Source organism: Centrocercus urophasianus, unplaced genomic scaffold (assembly GCF_019232065.1).
Source record: "Centrocercus urophasianus isolate 14NV4802_14NV808 unplaced genomic scaffold, USGS_Curo_1.0 seq_10, whole genome shotgun sequence".
Taxonomy (NCBI): domain Eukaryota; kingdom Metazoa; phylum Chordata; class Aves; order Galliformes; family Phasianidae; genus Centrocercus; species Centrocercus urophasianus.
The window spans coordinates 13,184,726-13,204,510 of record NW_024884142.1 but is presented as its reverse complement, the minus strand read 5'-3'; the positions used below and the strand labels follow the sequence as shown (position 1 = coordinate 13,204,510).

Genomic DNA, 19,785 nt, shown 5'->3' with positions numbered 1-19,785 from the left:
CAAAAATGATTATTCTTGATGTCATACTTGCCAAATATTCATTAAAGCAAACTACAAAATATAAGACTTCATTGGCTGTGCAAGTAAACATCAAAAGTAGACTCCATCTGCCAATAAAAGATTTATGAAAAAAAGGAAGAAAAAAATTTGCAAGTATATTGAAGGCAACTTTTCCTTCAGAGATTTACCCTGTTCTTCCAATATTTTTTGTATCCACAGCAGCCAGACTGTGGGAAAAAAGCCCAAATGGCATCAGTAACAGATGAACACAAGTAGTAAAGGCATAAAGAAAGCCTGAGATACTGCCCAGAGAGGTTGTGGTCTCATCTCCTGCTCTGGAGATCCAAAGCCAATGGATGTGATCCTGGGCAATGTGCTCTCAATGACCTTGCCTGAAGCACTCAGGGTTGGATCAGATGATCTCAGGTGGTCTCCTCAACCTCATCTCTGTGATTCTGTGAAACAAGCTCAATAGCAATTCTTCACCACTTGATTACACTTGAGGTTCAGTTCACAAACTTAGAAAACACAGGTGTATGAGTAGAGCAAGTTCTAGCTTGCCAGTAAATTCCCACTAGATCAGATTACTTTATCATTTACTGGACTAACAGTAAAACACTGAATGTTCCCTTTTCTCATTATGATGACATTAAGCAGGAATTTATAACCAAGAATGTTATCCCAAAGAAATACTTCGTGGCAAAGACACAAATCAGGAATTTGTTTGGACAAAGCCACTTCTATCACACCAGTGTGTGGGCATTCTGCCACCAATATTGCTTTATTTCCTTCTCAGTCTGCCTAATATGGTTACCACTCATTCTGCAGAGGCATATATAGACAAATACAGTACTAGGTAAGTGCCATAAAAATAGCACGAGTCACGCTTTTAGAACAAAGGCAATATATGACTACCATAAATGGGTCCAATCCAGTACACAATCAACAGAAGTGCTTCGTTCATTTCAAGGTAACATTTCACCACACTTGCTGCATTTGCAACTTACAGATATCACTTTCAGTTTCATGTGTGCTTCACACACATGAAGAGATCACAAGTCAAGTCAATTGCAGCTTTCCCACCTGCTGTTAAATAACGTGGTTCTGCACGGGTCGATAACTTACACAGTGTGACTGATGTCATTAAGCTGACTGTTTCCACCCTGAAGCGCAGATCCAAAAGGTTCAAATCGTTTCCATCCATCTTCTGTTTTAACCCACCTCCATCCAGGAGACCTCCAGTCTTGGCCCAAAAATGGCATGGTTTCTCTATGAGGAGCAAGAAAATGTACTATTTCAGTTACCAAAACCTGCAGAGTTTGTTATGTCATTTCTCTAACTTTGAAAGTGTGTGATTACATTGTGAAAATAAAGTTCTGTTGAACAGATTCAATAGTTCAAGTACATTTTTGATTCCTTAACCTCATTTCTCCTGTACTTCAGCTTTTCTTAGATTGAAGTAGACTCCACAGTTTTTAAGAACAAGTAAAATAACTTCTGTAGTCCACGAGAAGAGGTGATAACCAAGCAAAATTAACCATGGTAGAGCAGATTATAGAGGACGTGAAATACTAGTTTTTGAGATCTGACTATTAAATGGTTGTTCACATCTAATGAGCTCAAACTAATGATTCTCCACTTATTCTTTTTCTCTGTTAAGCCTTCTAAATATCAAGATGTACTACACTGTATACAATGATGATTCAGTACATAGATACCCACTTTCCAAAAAATATATATATTTTTAGGGTCATCTCCCAAGCTAGGCTGTTACCTGGATACTCAGGACAAACAGAGACCACAGAATAACATCAGTTGTTAATGACTGAATTTCCTAGAAACAGATACAAGTCAGCACAGGTATACCACAATACAGTGCTCCATCACTCTTTTCCAAATAGGAGAGCCACTTTTAACACGTAAATGCTACGAATTTGAAGAAAACATTTTTCTACACTTTAAAGAACCTGAGCTTACGATCTTTTGCCTTCTTCGTCCCATTCATGGCATTCATACTGTTGTTTGTTTTGAGTAGAGATTCTACGTGCAGACTGCACAGGGCAAAAAGCATTGTGTGTTAACAACTGTGTGTTCAAGTTGAAAAAATATTAGGCCAGATCAGTCAAACATCACTGTGCATTTATGTATCCATTCACACTCCACACACACACTCATCTATCCAACACATTAATTAGAGTAAGAGAAGAAACAGAAGGATGAAAAACCTCAAGAAATAGAAGCTGAGAAAAAGAAAACAAAGAAACATCCCACAACACACCACACAAAAGGAGGTGCTGTCTAGCCCCTGACACTGATAAAAGTCCTCTTGCTATTTGTATCTCAGCCTTCCTCTGAACCTGACAGGAATCATTTCCAAAGCTCACCACATCCTTCCCTCCAACCACCACAAATTTCATTCACGCCTGCATTCTTTTCCCTGACTTGTTGGTGATTTAGTAATCACAATAGGCATCATAAACTGCATCTCTTCCACTTGTTCAGAACACCTCTCTTTTAGGCTGAAATTAAGACCCTTTTGTCTCTACAATAACTGTTTGAATAGCAAATGTTTATGAGCACATTTCCAAATAAGACAGCTTAAGGTATTTCAACTCCCAGCAACATCAGCAAATGTTTTCTACCTGAAAAATGTAGAAAACTATCAAAGATACTAAGAAAACAGCAGAAGAGCAAACAATTTTAAACTATGTCTAGAGATGCAGTGCTCACAAACTATTTCTAGTCAGCAGTTCTGATACAAATATTAAATGTTATTATAGGTACACCTGATCAGCCCAAAAAAGTTAAAAACTAGAGTGAATTCAGAACTATAGAGATAATAGATTGAAGAGGAAAGAAAAAAAAAGATGTACAATTTTTAAGAATAGATAGAAATAATTGTTGGGAAAATGAATAAATGCTTGCAGCATGGTGGAATGCATATTTTTACAAGCTAATGGGGTAAGATACATAAAAAGGAAAAGCTTCCTGAAAACAACACAACACAGAAAACTTTGTTCTAGAGGACAGCAGCAGCAGGAATCCAAAGCCAATCAGAACAGAACAGGCTTGTAGGTAGGTTTTTAAAAGTCTTGAATTTTGGAAAAAGGTAGTTTCAAGTTAGCACCCTTACCAATGGCACGATATGTATAACTCCCTCCTGGGAAGCCATACAGGCATTTAAAATAATAGGCTTCAGCACACATATGCTCTAAACCAGTCTACTTCCCAGACGTTTAGGATGATTTGGAAAACTGATGGCCTTTTTTTGGAAGGTTTCAACACAATAGAAATTCTTTTTCATCTGTCTTTCAAATAATGACATTAAGCACTTTTAAAGTAGTGGCAGCCACAAGCACACCCACAAAGAGCACTGACACCTGCTCCAGAAGTCTCGGAAAGCTGCACTTAAGATAGATTTCAAGGAGGTAAGCATAGCTCTTCCACATAAAATCATTAACAGTTGAAAAGACCACTAAGATCACCGAGTCCAACCATCCACCCATCATGATCACACCACTAAACCATGCCATTAAGTGCAACACCTACAACTTCCTCAAAAACCTCTAGCAGTGGTGACCCCCACCACTTCCATTCCCAGACTGTTACAATGCACTACCACTCATTCTAGAATTTTTTCCCCAGTACTTAACTCGAACCTCCCCAGCACAAGTTATGGTTGTTACGCTGGAATGGACTGCCCAGGGAGGTGGTGGAGTCACCGACCCTGGGGGTGTTCAAGGAAAGGCTGGATGTTGTGTTGAGGGGCATGGTTTAGTGGGAGCTATTAGTAACAGGTGAACAGTTGGACTGGATGATCTTTTAGGTCTTTTCCAACCTTGGTGATTCTGTGATTATCTCTTGTCTATCACTAGCATCTAGTATGTTGAGTACATTATCTTTTTAAGATTCAAAAGTAAAAAAGCTATTAAAAAGATCAGATTACTTTAAACTTAAAAATTTGTGGAAGATGACAGAAAGCCAGCAACTGTGTAAAGCCAATACACATTGACCTATTTATTTGTCCCTCCAAAACACAGATATTTTTAGCCCAAGACACAGTCTCACTATCACACAAACCAAGAGTGTATCCCTTCAGGAGCAATTTCCAAATGCTACTTGTATGGATACGGGTTTGGGGCTCTTTAACATTCAAAAGGATTTCTGTTCTTGATATTGAGCAATTTGCTCATCTTACCAAAACAACTACTGTGGAGAAAAAAAAAATCTGAGGCTGCATAAAGAAAAGAGTTAATGGAGCATAACCTGGTCTTAACCTGGGCACAGTTTAGTGATAGGACTCTGTAGGTCAGGCTAACAGTTGGACTTCATGATTCTGAAGATCTTTTCCAACCTAGATGATTCTATTGTCATTATCCAACAACAGGGGCTTAATGGAAGACATTACTTGCATTTTTACTTGCTCTTAAAAGCCAAACAGGAGCAAGAATTCTTCATTTCACAACATACAACTTTTCCTCATGAGGATGGCAAAAAGGGCAGTGGAGACAAGAGCCACACTAAAGAAGCATGGAAGGAATAGCACAGAAGCCTGTGTAGGTCAGGCTTAATACAGCCTCTGACACCCATCCACTTGCAAGGGAGCTCTGTTTAATACAAAGTCAGCAACTTACTACAAAAGTAAATGCTACTACAAAGACATTCATGATTGCAGCAAGATCCTATTACTTTGCCAACCTACTAGAGAAAGTCTCTTCTGTCTATATATTCCCATACTTCGGAACGTATAATTATGACTCAAACCATTCTTATTATTCCACAGCAAGATCATACGATATTAAGATCCCTTTCAACCCAAGTAATTCTCGGATGGGACAAGTCAATGCTCTCATGTTTCCCAGCAATCCAACAGCACACCCTCCCTTGCAACCCTAACATTACCTTTTCAGGAGCTCAACCTTCAGAAGGAACTGGACCTTTACACTCACGCTACAGGCAGGTGATGTTTTTCCAGAAACCAGCCTTATCAGCCTCTGTGACTCAGAAGTCAGAGTCTGATTTGACTTCATCCCCAGCCCATGTTACTTCATATCAAATAGCTGCCTCAAATCAAACCTTGAGGTGCTGCAGAGACTCAGCTGCACAGCTTCTCTTCTTGCCCACCCCAGTTGCACCTCTTATTTCCCCACACATTTAAGCACACCCAGGCTGTACAGGACCCACTTTTCAAAAACCATGGATAAAGCCTCTCATTTTCATGAGAATTCCTACCTGAAGCTTCTCCCCTCTTCCCTGCTGCCACCCTTTGCTCACCCCAACTCTCTCACTGCCCTGCAGTCCCCGGTATAGTTTCACTCCACTCCCACAGACAGGCTCCCAACCCCCAGCCTCCAGCACGCCGTCCCTAAAGCCCAGCACCGGCCCATTCCCATCCTTCCCCATCCCACGCCACCGCAGCTCCGCTCCCAAACCCCTCACGCCACGTCTGCCCACACCCAGCACCAAGCAACCCCCGGGCTCGCGACACTCTCACAAACAGCCCCAGCGACCTCACACCGCCTACTTCGCACACCACCTCCCCACGCCTGGCCGGCCCGTCCCATACCTGCAGGCGGCAGCGCGGCTCCCCGCAGCGCGATGGACACAGGCCGCGGGACTATTGACGGAAGTAACATGGGGCGGCTCTGACCCCGCCCCCGCGACGCGCTGATTGGCCGCCGGCCGCGGCGCTTGTTGCTACCCGGCAGCGCCCTCGTCTATTGGTGCCGTGGGGGCGCTGGCGTCAGCGGCGGGCGGGGGCCGGGCGCGAGCGGGAAGCGGGGCGCACGTGCGTCAATGTTTTGCCGGCGAGAGGGACTGAGGGGGGCGGGGCCGCGGTTGCGGCCGCATCGTGGCGTCTTGCCTGAGCCTCGGTGTTGTACGCGGAAGCCCCTCAGGAAGCCACATCCGTGCGGCTTGTAGCATGTCGTAGAATCACAGGACGACCGGAGTTGGAAGGGACCCTAAAAGGCCATCCGGTCTGAGCCCATGCTGTGAACAGGGGCGCCTACAGCTTGAGCAAACGCCGTGCATCCTGACCTTGGGTGTCTGCAGGGATGAGGCGTCCAACACCTCTGTGGTGGTGACTGTATGTCACAAATACCTCTTCATGACAACACTTTGCTTCTAATCGGCTCTGGTAGCACATAGCCAAAGAAACAAAGCACTCAGCAGAAAGAGCAGGGTTTTATCTCCCTGAGTTGAACACTAAGGCACAGCTAAACAGTGTGGCAGGCCACTCAAAACCATAAGGCAGCCACGCTTCCAGATCCAAATGCAAATACAGCCACGGCAAAGGCAGCAGCTCCTCATGGAAGGAGGCTGTAGGCCACATGTCAGTCTGCTTGCCGCAATGCAGTCGAAAAGAGTTACCCAGCCTCTCACTGGATGAGAACGTGAGATGGTATTGGCAGTTTTATGCCAGTAAACTCTTTTTGGGGCCACACACTTTCCTGTAATTGTCAGTCTTGCTAACCCCCATCTCTTATTTGCTTATTTATTTCTTCTAGCCTGAGTTCTTGCTGATATTGCTGGCTGCTGGTGGCAGCCTTTGGCCTAACACAGCTAGCAAGATAGATGAGTCCACCCACAGTCATCCTTTCCTTGTCTGGACCGAGCAATTCTGTTGTAAATATATCTTAACTGCCAATAACTTATGGTATATTCAAGACCTGCCTGGATGCCTACCTGTGCGACCTGCTGTAGGGAACCTGCTTTGGCAGGGGGGTTGGACTCGATGATCTCTGGAGGTCCCTTCCAACCCCTACAATTCTGTCATTCTGTGATTCTGTATTCCATTAAAGACCCTTTCTTGCTCCTTTGGGTATTGGTTGAGAAAACTCCTTCGTATTAGGGAAAAAATCATTTTGCCTGCAGGTTTCCTCCCTACTTTCTCTGTGTCTATTCAAGAGTTATACGGAATGTGAACGTAAAACACAAACACAGTTACCTTACAGCCCTGATCTTTTAGGGCAGATGGGTTTTGACTAGTGGAACATCATGAGCTGGCTATCTGAGTAACACAGTTCAAAAAACATGGTGCAGTACTCTTGCATTTAGCTGAGGATGAGGCAGTGTTAAAGCACTGAAAGAGAGTAAGCTTTCAGGGCAGAAGGCGCAACAAGCATGCAAATACAATCATCCACATTCTTAAAGAAAGTATGCAAGATGGTAAGGAACACCTTCTGGTATTTGTCCTGCCCTCATCTCAGAGCTAGTAGATCAGTGCCACAGTGGTCATTATAGGAACAGGGAAAAGAAGGAAACTTTGCTGTGTAGAAGCCTGTTTTCTGCCAATACCATTGCATGACACTTCAACATGGAGAAGGATTTACTTAAGTGTAGCCCAAGCAGCAAACTGTGTTACTGTACAGAGCCTTTGAGGGCTGAAGAATCTTAGGGACGGGTGGGCATGCAAGCCATTTGTAAGCCATGTCTTTCATACGGCACACAGAGCTGGTACTCACAGCCTTTAATCGTCCAGCCCGCTCAATGCCTCATGCCTTAGGAAGCATACAGTATGAAAGGAGGAAGCAGAGGCTGCAGTGACATGTTTCTGGTACCTTTATTTTTCTCTTTCATAGGTACTAGAAGAGTAAGGACAAATATGTCCTCCCAGGTTGGGCAGCCACACATTTTGATCTGCACTGCTAATTTATTGAAGTCATTAATAGCTGAGACATATAAGTAATTGGGTTTTCCATGACAATTCCTCTATTTCCTGAATATTCTCCAGTTGTTGTATTTTCCCTAATGGTTTCAGTGTATTTATATAAACTGTACATTAAAGAGAGCCACAACAATCTGATTTTTTTTAATTGATTTACTGCAATCACTTGTAATGACGTTGATTTTATTTGTATGTGGATATATTCCAACTATAGCAAAATCTTGTGCTAATTTGACAAGAAGATGTGGTGTTCATTGCCTGTAGCATTGAATCATCATCTCTATTGGAAGTAGTATGCTCTACATACTCCCCAACAAAAGGGAGTTATTTCCTATTTCTGCTATTAGTTTGCCTTTTTTTTTCTCTCTAACTAAAGCTGATATCTTTTCAAACAAGCAAATTTGTAAATATTTTCTATTGTAAAGAATAATTGTTAAATTGTTAATCAGATTCTATCTTGAGAGTCCAAGCTCCTATCTATAAAAAATGTTCAATATATTCAGGATTGAAGACTGATAAATGTATTTTTTAAAAACCACATGTAGTGTGTGTCTATGTTAAAATATATATAAAAGAAAATATATTGTTAATTTTGGGGGTATTTCAAACATTAAAATAACAATGAAACTCGGAGACATTAAAGACAAATCCAATCAACAATGAGCAATTGATTCTTGAGTAACTTAGTAATATTTGACACTGTTGTGCATCAGACATTCTTCATAGAATGAGTATGTGAATTTTTCCTTTCTAGTGTCACAGTCCTCATCTGGGCCTTCTGTACTATGATTTATCAATAGTAAGGCAATTTGAAACTTTTGTATTGGAAACTGAACAAACTGGTCTCCAGTTTGATTGTAATTTTGATTATTTCAGAAGGGTGAAAGTGAAGATTGCATTAAATCCAGATGGTCTCTGATTTTACAATTCAGTAGTTACCACGGTTGTTGGTAGCAGGTCCATATAAAAAGTATAAATGATGCCCTCTGGATCATCTTCACATTAATATGAATTTAGGAGAACTAAATAAAATGGCAAATTCCATCTCTCTAATTTATTTCCTGTTAAGCTACTTAAATTATGATTCCTATCTAATAAGACGCAGTGAAGGTGAATTCTCTAAATAAGCTAATTCTCTAATAGCTCATTCTATACTAAGTTGTTTTGCCTGTAAGAACTGAGATACGATTAAAAGTAAAAGAAACTGTGTTATGTAGAGTGGCTTAGAATAACCTCCTGGAGAAGGTGAAGCAGTTTTTCATCTGCATTTTTGTTACTTGGAACATATGGTTTGCAAATATGCATCATGTCTAATGGATTCTGATATTTCTGAGAAATCATCTGAATATGAGGGTTGTCGTGGATGCAAATAGCTTTCCTGCCTTCAGGAGAATCATTTTCAATTTGCTGAGTAATCACTATACATATCTCAAAGAACAGAATATTCGTGGCAAATAATACCAGAGCCCAATTCGGTTACTTAGGAACATTTAATGCTAGAAAGAAAAGAAAGGGGAAAGTGTTGTGAAAGACATAACATCATTAGACAGCAGAAGGGAGCTTAAAATGGTAAGGAAGTCATAGCATTTTATAGGTAAGCCCAAACTGGAAAAGAACACATAATCCAAGCAGTTACAGTTTTTCCAAGGAGTCAGTTGCTTATAATTTCACTTTTCAGGAAAGCTTCCAACTGGTGAAAAAAAATAGCAAAGCTTGGACAAAAGCCTCTTTGTCCTGACTGTTATTTAATGTGTGATTTCCAATGTATTACAAAGTTCTCCTGAGCTTCTTTTGTGGCTGGCATCAATTTTTTTCCCAAATATTTGTCACCAGTACTGCCAAAAGAAGAGGCAATTGTCTTCATTATTCTCCCTAGACTACAAGAAAATGAATATATGAGGATGAGTCTACATGTGTAAGAGAGCACCCCCTTCTGTATGTTTGGCTGCAGGGCCTCAGGACCAGCTCAGGGTGTTGTAGGCATTCCCCTTTTCCTCTGGGAACAGGGGTCAGTGCTGTGGGAAGCAGCCTGGCCTGTCGACATACCTTGCTGAGGCCAGGACCCAACATCAGCCCGCAGGCTGCCTGGCCTGACCATGGACCTGATGGTCTGGTTGGACTTGGCCACGCTGCCCGTGAGCCTGCCCTTTTGTCTCTGGCCTCCCCCTCAGTTCCAGCCTGCTCAGGCTGCAGGGAATGGAAGTAAGAAATGTCTCATGCAAGCCTGGTGAGCAAGTGAATTCACATATGTGGATTTTTTCTGTAGGTTACTAATAATTACATTCAAATGTTGATTTTTTTTGTTTGTTTGTTTTTTGTTTTTTAGCAGAGATTCACCAATCAGTGTTGAATATCAAACAGTAGCATAAAGGATGTTTTATTACATAGTAATTCACAGCTAATTGTAAAAATATTTTGATTGGAAGGAGCAGTATGTGATGTAGGGCAAAGTATTTTGAAAACTAATAATCATTCCAAAGAAAAAAATGGTAGCAGTTTACTAGGAAATAACACTAAGGGAGAAATAAAAGTTTCAGTGTCACAATGAAGAACACGATTTTAGTTAAACTGCAGAGAAACAATCTGAAAAACAGCATGTACCGTATCTCGAGACAAATCTTTAATTGAAAGCACTGGGACACCAACAGAAATTACACCATTTGATCGATGATAGGTTGGGTACTGCGGCTAAGTCATTCGCAGTGGGCAAAATCTGAGATCAAAACTGAGATTCAGAGAGGAAATTTTCATTTTCAGATATGAGCTTTGTTTATATAAGTGAGATAAGTAAGAGAGGAAATAAACTAGTTTAGGAAATTGCTGTATGGGATACATTTTCATAGTTGTTCAAACTATGGGAATTGGTAAGAAATGACTTTAAATTGACAATCATTTCTTTTGTGCTAAAGAAGAATGGTGAGGGATTTTCTAACCTTCTACCTTTATTCAGAAATCCAAATGAAACAAAGCTAAATGAAGTTTTAGGAGGAGAATTACTGTACTGGTATGTTTTTTCTGTATTTGTATGTATCCACAGAACCAGTGGTTTCTTTTAGATTAGTGGTTTCGAATGTGTCCGTAAGTGAAAGTGACTTCTACTGCAAAAATTAGGGGTATACAGCTGACAGAGGATGCAAATCGAAACTAAAGCCAATGCTAGAATAATTAAAATAGACATAAAATTAATCTAGAAATGTGAAGATATCTAACCTGTGTAGATGTTCTCCCTTCTTTTCCTCTCGCTTTCAGGTTTTCCCATAGGAGGAATTGAAACGATCTAATATCTAATTAATTTTAAAGAGAAGCTTAATCAGCATATGGAGGAGGCTTTGTGATGTAGTTGAACCTGACTGCAGGGAAGTGAGTTAGAACTAGTAGAGGTAAGAAAAAGGCTAAGAAAAATAGTGCTTTATGGTTCTACAAAGTGATACGTACTGGTGTTTCAGTGTTCAATTAAAGGAGATGACTAACAGAACTGCTAGCTGCTAAGGGTATATTTCCAGAGGAAGAGAGAAAAAAAGATAAAGGGAAAAGGATAGCTAGAGAGTTTGTAGAGAAATTAGTTGCTTATCAGTTTGACTGAATCTGATAAATAGATTTACACAGACGGCATGCAGTCTCAAACACAGAATCGTAACATCACTTATACTAGCAATTAAGCAGAAAACATGGAGGACGGGAGAGATATAGTACAAGGGGAAGTGCTCCAACCAACTGTCCTAGTTTTATCAGTACTCTGTATGATGACATCATGCAACAGGCTGTTCGGGTGCAGAGGCACAGTGCACTGTGGACGTGTGTTTCCTTGTTTCTCCTGCCACCTCACATGGGTTCTGTTCTGCAATAGGAAGATACACTGGGATGTACTGCATTTCCCGAGAGACTCCATATGATTTCAGATTCTGGGTGATGAAGGAAGAGCACTCTTGTCTTTTCTGGGAGGTGAGTCATGGAGGGCCAGCCAAGAAAGTCTCAGACTGACTCTCTCTTCTGGTTTTATTTCTGATTTGTTTTGATTTATTACTCTTAATTATTCTGTATTATCTCACATTCCTTTTAATGAATTAGTTTCTCCTATCTCAATCGAGTTTTTTCCCTCTTCCTTCCCCCACATCCTTCTCCCAAGGGGAGGGAGAGGTGTTGCGTGATGAACTCTTCAAACTGCAACACTAATTAAAAAGGAAAGATAGAAGAAATTAAAGCTTATGAACATAACTTCTGATGGAAAAATCTGGAGCTAACATGTTCTGTTTAGTGAGCTGGAGTGTATGTTTAGTAGATACTAAATCTACTGGTAGACAATAGGAAACTGGTAGACAATCAGAATCTGGGAGGATCTCTACGAATGGGAAAGACATACTAAGAATCAAAAACAACCTTGGAAATATATTCTGAAAAACAGAATGGAATTCACTGCAGATCTTGTTTTAGTCATAACTAAAATACTGCCCACATCACACTTCTATATAGAAATTTGTCTGTGAAATGACCGTGATTTAATGGAGTTGCAGTAAAAAACAATAAAAAAAGACAAGCGTGCAGACTAAATTAGTAATGAAGTGAGATGTCATATCTCAGTAGCAGGAGATGTATCCAGTAGAACAATAACATTATTTGGAAGAACAGGACCACACAGAGAATAAAAAAGAAAGCATTTTATAGAAGGAAAATTACTGAGATTTACCCTACTTGTGCTTACACCCCAAAGTAATAATTGTGGTAATCAATTTACATTGCCTCAATAGTGGTAGTGTGAGAACAGAATCAGGCTGTCTGGTTTATCAAAAAATGTAATGAAAGCCAACAAACAAAGTATTTCATCTACATGAGATGAGGAATTCAAGCTTACAGTAATCAAAGGTAAAACTAAATATGTTCTTCATTTACACATGCTCTCACTTATTGTGTTTTAGTATACAGGTGTCAATGAAATGAGATTCTAGTTTCAGAAATATCCTGCTTCAAGTTTACTTTCTGAAATGAACTGCATGTGCATGGTTAAAGAAAGAGAAAATGTATTGTACAATAATAATTTTGTTTGAAAACCTGTACAATTGTGTCCTTCCATGGACACAAACAGACTCCAGATTTATTTCTAAAGTGAGGTAAATAATTTCTTACTACAACTACTTTGATTCTATAGTTATGTTATTTTTCAGAACTGGACATTCTCCATTCTTACTGGAGATTTTCACTGGGAAAATTGGCATGTTGAACTGAATGGCTTAATTTCTTCACTTTTTAGTAGTTTTCCATTTCCATCATAGAATCATAGAATTGTTTAGGTTGGAAAAGACCTTTGAGAGGAGATCATCGAGTCCAACCACAACCTAACCATTCTACCCTAACTCTGACAACCCTCCACTAAATCATGTCCCTGAGCACCACATCCAAACAGTTTCTAAACACATTCAGGGATGGTCACTCAACCACCTCCCTGGGGAGCCTATTCCACTGCTTAACAACCCTTTCTGTGAAGAAGTGTTTCCTAATATTCAACCTAAACCTCCCCTGGTGCACCTTAAGGCCATTTCCCCTCATCCTGTCACCTGTCACCAGTGAGAAGAGACCAACCCCGCTCTCACTGCAGTCACCTTTCAGGTATTTGAAGACAGCAATAAGGTCTCCCCTCAGCCTCCTCTTCCCCTCACTAAACAGCCCCAGTTCCTTCAGTCTCTCCTTATAGGGCATATTCTCCAAGCCCTTCCTGTATTTTCTTCTTGTAATTTTGATACGGTAAATGAGGAGAGACAAAAGGGGACAAAAGGAAAAACAGAGTTCTGAGATAAAAACAGTTATTTCTATATAGGAAGACAAGAGAATTAGGGTTTGGGGTAATCAGATGTTGAACACTGGAGCACTGTAAATTCTGCTGGCAAGTGTGTCTGCTTCTGTGGGATGCATGCTTTGTCCTGATGCTCATTTTTTATTACAAAGGTAGTTAGTGCCCTGGGTTATGTTTATTACCTCATTCTAGGATTTAAAACAAGAACAAAATTATGTGGCTTTTTGACAAGAAATGATGTTTTGGTGGCTTTGGGGCACTGAGTCATCAGAGACTCTTTGTGTATCAAATTGGTTTTTAATGGCTTCTTTCTTTCAGATGTGTTATTGCTGCCATTAACAGTGACAGATAGATGGATACAGTTTATGCTTTCATTCCTTTCAGGTGTCCTGTTATGCCTCTGAAACCTCCCATCCTCCCATTATTCATTCTCTCCTTTCTGAGTTATGATGGCTTTATCTTCAAAAGCACTGTTCATTCTTGAGCTCAAGGCCATTTCTGGATGTAGCTAGAGGGAGTCACTGTCATATTTAAAGTTCATCACCTCCACAGCAGCTGTCAATTAGTTGGTTTCGTGGTTCTTTTTTTCTAGTCCTTGTGTGCTTGTAAGCCCTCCTATTAGACTTTTATGAGAAATAAATGGTGGTTATAATTTACATATTGTCACTTGTTTCTGTTTGAGTGATTTGCAGTTTTTCTCAAAGAGAGTGGCACCAACGGATTACCAGCCTGACCCAGAGATGAAGCAGCAAACAAGCTGACAAAATCCATAGCTGGTAGCATATTATAGTGATGGATTTCAGAGTAATTTTAGCCCTTCCTGGAAAGATGTGAAGATGAACGATTCTAGCTAATAAAAGTAAAACCTGAAGGTTGATTGCTATAGTTTGCTGCAAATGCAGGTAATTTAACTATTCTTAAGTCTAGCAGGGATTAAGTGTATGACCAGTAATTCTAAACCTCATCACTAGCAGTCCTCGTGACTAGTAGTCCGAATAATCTGTGGCTGTAAAGAGATTCCTTTGGTAGCGCTAAACAGAGAACGCCTTATAAAGTAATATATCTTGTGAAATTGGAGCACGATATACATTTATGGTCCTTATTCACAGTCTTGTTCACCAGTTAATTATAGTCTCCAGATTCAAATTGTCCACTGAAGAATCTGAAATGCTAGCTTTTTAGTGTTATTGTGAGTTTGCTTGGTAAGGCTTTATGGGTTTAACTGGCTGCATTTGGTTATTTGTTCTTTGTTTACTATATTAATGTGAACACCACTTTGTATGACTGACTTTCTTAAGTGCCATCCAAACCTCAGGGGACTCAAGGAGGATTTCAACCTTTATTTCACAGGAAATTAATCAGGCTTGTTTATACAGGAGAAAAGGAATTAGGTATATGCCAGTGCAACAGTAAATTTATAGCTGGATTCAGAGCCAGTCTAGTATTAGAAACAGTCATGAATTTTATAGGCAAATCTTATGTTAGTCTATTTTTTCTTCTTTCGCCTTGCAAGAGTGAAGAAGCAAAATCAACATTTTATTTGGAATCACAAGTAGATTTCTGCATAGTCCTTGGATCTATTCTACTATGCAGTGCAGGATTCCTTGGCTGTCACTTTATCGAGTTGTCAGCAAGGTTTAGAGCTATTGATTCTGAGTACACATTTCTTAATTTGTTTGTTGGAGATTTTGATTATGATATTATGGCAAATTCGATGTAAAGTCTATGGAAAGATATAAGAATGTCAAAGATCCTGTGCATAGCAAAAGTCCTTTTAGAGAACAGAGGGCTGGAAGACACATAGATATCATTTGTTATTTGAAACACAAGCAATATTGAAATAATTAAATCATTTCACAAAGCTATTAAGATACAATGACTCATTAACATTCATTGTAGACTAGAGAAGCAGCAGGAAGTGAGCAATGTACCTTTCAAGTTGGAAATTTATGCTAGCAAATACCAATAAACAAAGTGAATAGTCCTGCTGATAACATCAGGCATGCTATTCAGACTAACTTTGCATAGTTAGGTGTATAGTTATCCTATCATCTAGAGCCAAGAATCACTTACTTATTCCTCTCATGCAAGCACCCAAGTTATATGAACATAACATTTACTGATCAACTGTTTATACGCAAAGGAGGAATAAATGATTTTAAAGTTCCGAGAAAGGAACAGAAGCCATGGCTCCTTGATTCTCATTTTTTTTCTTTGCTTCTTCTGCTTCTTTCTTCCTATCCTGAGTTTCTCCCACACTGCTTCTTAATAAAAAACAAAAAACACTTTCATACACACACACAGTAGAGAACTGTGGGCTGGTAGCCTAACTTCTTTCAGTTAGCTTCTGGATTCCGTGGAGACTTTTACTCTTCCCAGTTTTGACCTGAGAGAAATGCTTTCCCAGACCAATATTGTGCCCCTGGAATGTGGGCATTCTCCAGTTATTTTTTGTTGCTTTTCTGTTTGAAAATAAGGTAGTTAGCATCTGAATCATCCTGTGGATCCTTTGAAAATACTAATAGAATCATAGAATCATTAAAGATGGAAAAGACTAAGATCACCTAGTCCAAATGTCAACCCATCACCACCATGCTCACTAAACCCTGTTCCTCAGTTTCACACTTACCCTTTCCTTGAAAACCTCTACCTACAATGACTCCACCATCTCCCTTATAATAATAATAATTATTATTATTAACAACTATAATAATATTGTACAGATTGACTTCATTCACATGTTTATCTGAGGTATCCTGGAAAATTAATTTCAGGACAATGTGGCATAATTTTAAATCAGAGTAATATAACAAGCACCTCAGGTCTTCTCTAGTGCATGTCAGTAGTATCTGCTTAATATCTGCTCAGTAGTACCAGATGCTTTGGGCACATACAGTGCTTAAAGCATCCTGTGGAGCCCATCACCTGTTGTATGGATCTTACACTACACACAAAAGGATGGCACATTTTAGGATTCTGTTTCAGGTGATCTTCATCACGTTTACACATATATGTTTGTGCTGTGCATTGTGATTGCGCTGGTAATTGATTGCTGCTGTTAACCTCTACTCTTACATTGTTTCTTCAGCGTTGGGAGAATGCAGAGGTTACTTACTGATCATTAGAATTATCACATCATTCTGATTTACATGTCTGCAAGGTATTAAAATTTGTTGTTTCTAAATTTAAAAAGTAAATCACTTTCCTGTATTCATCTATGTTAAAGAGATTGTTTCCTGATTAAACTTACTAACAGTTTTAAAATGCAAATGCATGTTATATACTATTTTGTGTGTCTATTTTTCAGCACCAATTTATGTTTTATATATTTAATTGAATAAAAAAGAAATGTGAAGGAACAAGTCCTTTACACTACCTGTGTCAGAGAGTGTTAAGGCCTAACTGTAAAAAAGTGATATTGCTGAGATGACCTGGCCTCAGTAACTTTGATCAGAATTTGGCAGGGTGAAGACTGGCTCCAAGGCACTTTTATTCTGCAAGATAATAAGTAGGATCTGCGTCATCTCTTGGATACAGGCTATGTTATTCCATAACACTGTGGCTCTATCACACTGGAAAAGATATTTGCCAAAATATCTGCACCCAGTATCAGTCAAAATCCCAAGTTATTAATCCTAATTTTTATAGATGTGGGGACAATAAGATTTAGCCAACATTTTTAAACAGCTCCCATTGGTTTGTCAACTCATCATCAATCACATCCCATGCCTCCTATAGCAGCTGCGTGTCAGAGTTCCGCAGTCACAGACTGGCCGAGGTTGGGAAGGACCTCTGGGTCCGCCTGACCCAATCCCTGCTAAAGCAGGGACACCCAGAGCAATGTCTCCAGGGTCACACTCAGGAGGCTTTTGAAGATCTCTGGGGAAGGAGACTACAACTTTTCTGGACAACCTATGGCAGTGCACTGTCACTCGCACCTCTAGAACAACCATTGCTAAGTGCTGTTTATAGGATCATAGAAGGAAAGGTGGCACTGACAAAACTGCTTGAAGTCCACTGCCTTTCCTATGAGGATGTTTCCACCCATGGTTTTGCCCTCTGTAGTCAACATGACTAGCCTTATGGCATGATTGTCATGAGATCTGATGCAAAACCAGGTACCTGGCATGTTCTGGTCTAGCAGCTTTCTTGAATGGTCAGAGAGTTGAACTACCTGCACGTTTGCTTATGGCACAGATTTAGAGATTAGTGGAAGGAAAGGATAGACTGATGAATTCTGGTGGCAGCAGTACTTCAGTGACTAAAGCACGGAGTTCAGAGGATGGCAACACATTAAGCAAGTGCTATATACTTTCACAGCATAATCTATCATGCATCTTCTTTTCCTTGGATGAAATCGCCTTTTAGCAACATCAGCACAAATATTTGGAAGAAGACAGAGAAACATATGGCTTGCAGTATTTCAAAAACAAATTGCTTCAGAAGAAAGCGTGCCTCTCCATTTACCTTCTCAGCCAATCCTTATAGTTAATCACAGCAACTAAGTGCCATGCTGTTCCATATGGAAGCACAGTAGCTGTGGTACAGAAATTTACACACATACAACTGTCACAAGAATCCTGAGACCTGGGACTGGAGAGTTAATAGCCAGACAGGAACACTTCATGAAAAGAGGAAAAAGTTGCACATTCCTTGAAGCTTACTCTTTCCAAGGCACTTTCTTGGCCAAAAGGCTTAAGCTTTCACCTCATGTGCTCCTTCATGTATCACTGTGCTCCATAAGTTTTGGCTACTTGATAGAGTAAGCAGCAGTAACACGGGTAATGCAGTTCTGAACTCACTGAAATCAATGGCAAGATGCCAGTGGAATACAGCATGCCAAAAATTTTCTTTTTATGTGTATTCAGTTATATGAAAATGCTGGCTTAAAAAAAAAAAAACAAAAAACCCCATCTGCTCCTTTTCTGAATATTACAGGAAAATACCACAACAGCATCGCTGTTCTCTAGCTATTTGCTGTTATAATTAATTGTTGGATTAGATTGTGCTCCAGGGTTCCAGACATAATGCGATTGTCTTGGCAGCTTTGCTGTATCTTCACTTTAATCAATTATGTAATCGGATTGTCCTTACTCCTCCAGTATTTTGTAGATCTCTCTTGGAGTGATTAGAAAAGATTTAGAAGATACTATGTGCCCACAGTGAGCACATAACTCCAAATCTCATTGCCATTTATGAGGAATATTCAGAACAGGACTATTTAAACAAGAGGCCCAAGTCCCAGTTTAGGCTGTTAGTAAATTTTTTTCCAGACCTCATGAGGGTGAGTTACGGTAGGATTTGTCTCATTTCATTTAGCCATTTCCATTGCAAATATCTTCACCCAATCCTAGGCACTAGAATGGGCCCCAAGCTGCTGGAGTTCAACAAACCATTGGACAATGCACTCAGACTTAGGATTTGAATTTTGGATGGTCCTGTGTGGAGCTAGGAGTTGGACTCAGGCATGCTTGTTGGTGATGTTTGCGCTTGTATGAGATTACTGCCTATTGCTGTTTATATACTCAATGAGGGAAATAGGCAATTTAAAGGCATATCAATATTTGATCTGTTTTATATCTTCAAGATGAGATCAATTGAAAGCACTCAGCATCTTTCCCATGACTAGCAAGGGAGAACCTAAGAGGGAACTGTCTGTGCAGTAAATGTACGTAGTTAGGTGGTGTTTAATCCTTCTGTGATCGTCTGCAGGAGATGCTTTATTCACCCCAGTTCCTGTTCCCACTGTAGCTCCCAAATGGTGTACCATGATTAAGTGGCCAATTCGAAATCACAAGTATTGTTTCCTAGCTGATCTTGAGGAAATCAATATTAGTAGAGGCATTTAAAGATATATGCCCTAACCTCATGTAAAAGGAGCATGGAACTTTAAATACACTGCTGTTTTTTGACGCTAGGTGGCAACAGTACACACTAGAAATAAATATTTCTCAAACTGCAAACATAAACATAACTTAAGGAACAATCAAAATAAGTACAGTAAAGAGAATAATAGAGAATATTTTCTTATACGAAATTGCAAAAAAATCAAACTGTATTTAGAAAAATGTATGTTTCCTCTAGCAAGGCATAGAACCTAAAGAAACTCTTACCAGAATCTGGCAGTCCTATTCTAAAGAGCTTATTCTTACTTTGAGTTAGAATGTGCCCTCCCATGAAGAAACATTTTTCAGAGATTCACCAGTCTACTCAAAGGATACAGGTAACTTTTACTGACTGGGTAGTAAGGAGGGTCTGAATGCTGAAGTCTCAACTCCTTTTACACCGGAACAATTAAGTGCATGCATAAAGCTTGAGAGGAGTTTTGTTT

At 39.8% G+C, this 19,785-nt stretch overlaps 1 protein-coding gene across 1 annotated transcript in view; it reads right to left on the bottom strand.

Annotated features, from left to right (window-relative positions):
• The window catches only part of FBXO25 (F-box protein 25), a 28,304-nt gene extending 22,659 nt beyond the window's left edge, over positions 1-5,645 (bottom strand). The window contains exons 1-2 of the mRNA XM_042811540.1: positions 5,567-5,645; positions 1,126-1,269 (exon numbers count right to left, since the gene is read on the bottom strand). Of these exons, the coding sequence (XP_042667474.1) occupies positions 1,126-1,262 (137 nt within the window). The 5' untranslated portion in view covers positions 1,263-1,269; positions 5,567-5,645. The remainder of the gene's footprint in view (positions 1-1,125; positions 1,270-5,566) is intronic.
• Between the last annotated feature and the right edge of the window lie 14,140 nt (positions 5,646-19,785).